The sequence below is a fragment of the Morone saxatilis genome, unplaced genomic scaffold (genome assembly GCF_004916995.1).
Source record: "Morone saxatilis isolate NCDOM2014 unplaced genomic scaffold, NCSU_SB_2.0 Contig15, whole genome shotgun sequence".
In the NCBI taxonomy this organism is placed as follows: Eukaryota; Metazoa; Chordata; class Actinopteri; family Moronidae; genus Morone; species Morone saxatilis.
The window spans coordinates 1,465,237-1,471,200 of record NW_023339707.1 but is presented as its reverse complement, the minus strand read 5'-3'; the positions used below and the strand labels follow the sequence as shown (position 1 = coordinate 1,471,200).

General features: G+C 41.8%; 1 protein-coding gene and 2 non-coding genes across 4 annotated transcripts in view; all 3 read right to left on the bottom strand.

Moving 5' to 3' along the window:
• Window positions 1-3,137: 3,137 nt before the first annotated feature.
• The window catches only part of rpl10 (ribosomal protein L10), a 4,070-nt gene continuing 1,243 nt past the window's right edge, over window positions 3,138-5,964 (bottom strand). For both annotated transcript variants that reach the window (XM_035657234.1, XM_035657233.1), the window contains exons 2-6: window positions 5,321-5,379; window positions 4,798-4,905; window positions 4,111-4,249; window positions 3,693-3,855; window positions 3,138-3,353 (exon numbers count right to left, since the gene is read on the bottom strand). In XM_035657234.1, coding sequence (XP_035513127.1) covers window positions 3,198-3,353; window positions 3,693-3,855; window positions 4,111-4,249; window positions 4,798-4,905; window positions 5,321-5,379 — 625 coding nt within the window. In that variant the 3' untranslated portion in view covers window positions 3,138-3,197. The remainder of the gene's footprint in view (window positions 3,354-3,692; window positions 3,856-4,110; window positions 4,250-4,797; window positions 4,906-5,320; window positions 5,380-5,964) is intronic.
• LOC118325061 lies at window positions 3,434-3,576 on the bottom strand. The gene has a single exon (XR_004796585.1). It is a non-coding gene; the product is annotated as a small nucleolar RNA SNORA70 (small nucleolar RNA).
• Window positions 5,010-5,142, bottom strand: LOC118325060. Its single transcript, XR_004796584.1, has one exon. It is a non-coding gene; the product is annotated as a small nucleolar RNA SNORA70 (small nucleolar RNA).

The window sequence follows — 5,964 nt, the reverse complement described above, 5'->3', positions numbered from 1 at the left end:
TATTTTCAGGTTGTTATACACTAATGAAAACATACCTATGAATATTATATTCCATTTCTGACAATAGAATTCCCTGAATGTTACACACTGGACCTTTAATACATGTCTGGAGGGGTCTTTTCCCCCTGAGGAGAGAACAACCTGTAGCCTTTAGGTAATGTCAGTCTGAGAAGTTGAAACTTGAAATGAATGAATTTCTGGCTCTTATTGAATTGGAATTTAAAATCAACTGGCATACAACACTTGTCTCTCTCTCACACACACAATGTAGAGCACACAGAATGCATAGAGCAGTAGACACACAACCAAGGAGAACTCCAGGTCTCGAGTCGGCAACAGTGTCCAGATGCCACGCAGCCCACCACATCTGCGATCCCATTGGTCAGCTCAGCTCTCATCATAAGCCTAGAGCGGTCTTGCTAAGCAGAGCTCAGAGACAACAGCGTCATGGTGCCACCCCAGAATATGGTGAAGCCCCCACATAGACCTCCAGAAGCCAGTCCAGTGTCAACATCAGCAGCATCACAAGTCTGGACAGGATGAAGCCTATCAGGGGTACCACCCCCAACCGGGCCAGAAACGGGCCTAGGAGGATGGGTGTCAGTTGGCTCAGGAACTTGTCATGTAGAAGCTGGACAGGGTGCTCTGCCAGCTGTCGGTCGATGTGGAGTTTGGAGCAGAGTCTCTGGTGGCGTTGACGCAGCATCCCTTCACTACCATCAGCAGAGCCGTCAAGAAGAGAGAATTCCTGAGCAACCAGTGGTTGAAGGCACCAGTGCAGTTTGCTGCCGTACATAGTGATGAGTGAGTGGGACTGAGACACAGGCATTGATATCTGCTTCTCTTCACTTCGGCACCATAGTGAACCACACCTCATCTGTCCTCTGAAGTGCTCCTACTGTCATCCGAATAATGAAGCCACTAATTATAAGAGGACACTTTATTTGTTGCTCACATCAAAAAATAAACTGAAAGCCCCCCTCCTGTAAGAAATCAGTGTCCCTTCCTGTCTTTACAGTGTGCTGTTTGAATGTTGTATGTGCAGAGTTTGACACTACAAGACACATTCATCTGCTGAAAGAGGAATGTTTCTCTGTGCTCATTAAGCACTCAAAATCAATTAATGCAAACTCATCCACTCCCTGTAAATTCTGTATGACCTTGCAATTTTGTCCAATCACTGCAACTTTGCCACAAATCGTAGTTTCCTGTGCAAAGTGCTGAGCCATACGTCACCAAACTCACTTCCTTGTTTCTAGTTGTGAAGGTGCAGACATTTGCGTGTCTGTCACACAAAAATATATAAAAACTTTTTTTTATATAAAAACATTTAAAAAGGTGAAATCAGGCATTTTAGGCAGCAGAATATATTCACTGAGAATGGTAAGTATAAGGATGCCCTCATCCCACTTCTTTTCAGACCAAATACTTACATATTGGTACTTGCAGATACCAAGTACCAATATGACTAACGAAACTCAACTCAACTAACGAAAGGTTATGCAACGTCACGCCGCTGATAATACGCGTGTAATGTGCTATACAGAGGTTTTACAAAGTAGGTTACATACGAACTCTCAAGTCAGAAATCTGATCGTTCCTCAATAGGGTGGAGGTTACCAAACATCTGTTTGATCAGAGAGACAAAGAGGGTCAGATCTGATTTACATACCTGCTTACTGAACCTGACAAAGGCCATGCATGCAATGATTTTTTTTTAATGCCGATCATTTTTGGGGTATTTTGGCTTTATCTGATAGAACAGCTGAAGGTTGCAAGGAAAGGGGAAGGGGGGGAAGGGGGGGGGGTATGACACTTGCTGCACCTATGGCCCCTACAGTAAGGACCAGGTGAGCTATAGGTGGTGCCCATTCTTGGCTTCCGTATGCGCTGCCGTCATGGTTATTTCAGATGTACCTCAATTCAGACACACAACAGACAGCCTGGTACAAACGGGCATCGCGGACTTTGAAAGACATTTAGGGACAACACCTAGTTTGGGTCAAGCTCATAAAAAGGCTGCACCTACGTTTCCCATCATGCCCCCCAAAGTATCTTTTCTTAGACCAAGGGTGGGTTTACTTTGTATATTGAGCCATCCCAACAGGTCAATCAAACTGTCAAATTAGCCAAGTTTATGAGTGCTCTCAATATGAAGCAGTCAAGGTTGTTTTTAAAGAACTAGATACATTTAATTGAAAATCAGTGGCTATACCTTATTTTCACACACGTGACCTCCATTCAACATGCTAGGACTCCTTAACTGTCAGAACTGTTTGTGTTAGGGATGTCAGTAAGATTTGGTTAGAACAGAGATATAAGTTATACAATCATCCATCTACATGAACATTGATTAACTTTTTAGAGTATCAGTACCAGCCATGAGAAACAGGTAATTATCAGTTATTGTATTGGCTGAAGAATCCATATTGTGAAGCCCTAATTGGTGTATTATTTCAGTTCTTTTGTATCATTTGAAATGACTAAACCACTGAATCTATGTGGTCAAAACACCAACATGATAAATGCTGGAGAGAATACTTTGTGAACTGTAGCCATTTGTTCCGTTTCAGCATCCATTAGATGTTAATGTGGTAGTTTTGTGAGCTGATCTCTGTATAGGATTGGATCTTTATTATGTCACATAGAGGCCTGAGATTACTTCCGTTACGATTTGACACTATACAAATGAAATTGAATTGAATAGTTAAGGGTCTGCAGAAGTGTACACCGATTGACTCAGACTTGTTCCAACATGGTTGTCATTTTCCACCCAATTAAAATATATGTGCTTACTTTGATGCAAACATTTTCGAGTGTGATACCTTCCATTCTACATCCGACATTTCAGTATTATCAAATACTAAAAAGGTTATTACCCTTTCCAGTTATTTAAGTGAAGGTTTATCATTTGCCATTTATTCTGTTTGATCAGATTTGATGTGTAATTGTATGCAAAAATTTGGGATAAACTGGTTATTTTGGTTATTATGAATGAGACTCACCTATCTTTGTCAGACATTTATAAAGTTACATGCTGCAGACTCAAGTCTAATATTACCTGTACCACAGACTAAGTCTGGATACAGTTGCCTAATGTAGCAATCCTGTGAAATAAATCAAAGCCATCACCACAGTCACTTTTGTAATCAAACCCACTTTTATTGGTAGTCTGGTCACAGAAACCTGTGGCAGTCCTAGTTGGCGTGCAGGGACTTCCAGCGGGTCAGAGGGCCTCTGCTGGGGATGTACTTCACCCCGCAGCCGTCTGAGATCAGACGCTTCTCAGCCATCATGTCGTCGAAGTCGCAGGCGTTGAACTTGGTGAAGCCATACTTCTTGGAAATATGAATCTGAAGATGAGAACATACGCAGAATATAAGGCCAAGAAGTACGATAAATCTGGAAAGGGCTGAATCGTGAAGCCCATTCAAACTGTCCTCAGTGTCCCTTTAAAGCACTTCAGCACCGTCCAGAATGAGACATAACACAACAACCAAGATTCACTCGTCTGCAGCCTTTGCAATGACCACCGGAACCACACTTCAGTGGACCGATCGGCTTAATAAGCTGCAGAATTGTGCCATGATAGCAATGGGGATGATACTAGATATTCTAATCCTTCAAAATAATTGACAATAAAAATACAATCCCAAGGTTTGAGTGTTGAGATGGGTGACGTGCTCGTTTACCTTCTGGCGTCCAGGGAACTTGAACTTGGCTCTGCGCAGAGCCTCAACCACGTGCTCCTTGTTCTGGGCCTTGGTACGAACAGACATGATCACCTGACCAATGTGCACACGGGCCACGGTGCCCTGGGGTTTACCAAAAGCACCACGCATTCCAGTCTGGAGCCTGACAACCAGAAGATGGAGATGTGGGTGAATATAAGAGGAAAACTCTTTAGGAATAACAGACTACAGTCATGATTTCTAAGTCATTTGTAATACAAATAAAAATAAAAATCCCTCTAGGCAAAATAACTGATTCTAAATTCCAAATAATCTTTTATTTTATTATTTTGACAACTCACTAGCCATTCAGCAATAATGATCTCGACTATGTCCATCAGATGCTGAAGCAACCACGTACACACAGACAGGTTCTCACCTATCAGCTCCAGCGCAGGATAACATTTTGTTGATGCGGATGACGTGGAAGGGATGCAGACGCATGCGGATGTGGAAACCATCCTTACCGCAGGTCTTCACCATGTACTTGTTAGCACAGATACGGGCAGCCTCCAGAGCTACAGTGGACAAATAACAAGAAAACTGACATGAGTGCCTCTGCTTCAGCTCGCACGAGAGGACAATCCAAGCATTAGTTTCTGATTAGCTTCAGTAGTGCACCCCTTTACACTTGCTTTTCATTATTGGGTTTTTGGCAAGTATATCCATCCATGGACGGATGCATTGTCCTCCAAAACCTTCCAACTATAATAAAATGGAGTTGCACATATACTGTATGGGGCTGCAAATATTGATTTTCATTGTCAATCATTTTTTTGATTAATTGATTAGTTTGGTCGATAAAAATGTTGATCACCAAGTGACGTAATCAAATCTGTTTTTTCCACAAACCAAAGATATTCAGTTTACTGTCATGGAAGACTAAACAATCTGAAAAATATTCACATTTCAGAAACTGAATCAGAGAATTTGTAAAGTTCTTCTTAAAGAAAAAAAAAAAAAAAAAAAAAAACTAAAAAAATACAATTATCAAAATAGTTGGAGAACAATTTAATACAGGTTTCAGGCCACATGTGGATGCATGTGTTGCATCATGGCTCCTTACCTTCTGAAGACAGCTGTTCGTACTCATCAGAGACCATGTGACCACACAGGGGGAACTCATCTACCTTGGCCTTCTTCCTGCCCAAGTCGAAGATCCTGATCTTGGGATCTGCATACGATGGATAGGAAGAAATTAAAAATGGACAGGAAAGCACAGCATTAAGAAAGTATTAATTAGCAGTGGATTGAGTTACCACTCAATGGACAATGCCATTTTGTCTCAGTGGTCCCTTAAAGCACTCAGCACCTCCCAGCTGAGGACATACACAACCAAAGAGTCACTGTCTGCAGCCTTTGCACACCGGAACCACACTTCAGCGAGACCAGTCGGCTTAATAAGCTGCAGCATCATCAACAGGAGGCTGTTGTGACTTACAAGTACTTTAAAGACAAAATGCTGTTGTGAAAAAATAAATAAAAACTGAAGGCACAAAAAAGGCAGCCGTCTTTCAAAACAGACACTTCTCAACCAGACTTCCTACATTTCCAGGAAAATATTCATGTTTAGTATGGAAACTGCTTACCAGGCACACCCCTGCAGAAGCGAGACTTGGGGTAGGGCTTGTTCTTGCAGTAACGGTAGCTGTGGAGACAAACAGTGTTAAATGTAACCACTTACCTATGCAAGTAAGTCGCTTTCACAGCTGCTGTAATACTATTTTATGGATTTAGAATTCTTGTCGTCATAAGGTCCAATTAAAAAGACAAACTAACTTAGTCTGACCCATTCTTGATGAACAGATGAAGTTGCATTTTTAAAGTGCCTCAATTACTTCTAAACATAACTGCTCACTGTAGTTTAACAACATTACTCAAACAGGAGGAAATTGTGCATTTGTTGAAGACTGTTTTCAGTGGCAGATTAATCCACATCTGATCCTCTTGTGAGCATTTGTGGCAGCAGGACATAGTCTGTGGGTTCAATCAAAATAAACTACAGTGTGTGTTCACGGTAAGGAAGGAACGTGTCACCCAGTGCAACAGTGTGACTCGATGTGCGATCAACAGTTGCTGGACAGGGTCCAAAATGAACACCCGCCAAGCATCAAATGCAGCTACGTTTTGGGTTTGGTGGAAAAATGTGGAATCACAGTAGGACAACGTTTACTATATCATTTTGTGTACTGGCTGGCTCGTAATAAAATCTGTCTCAGTGGTCCCTTAAAGC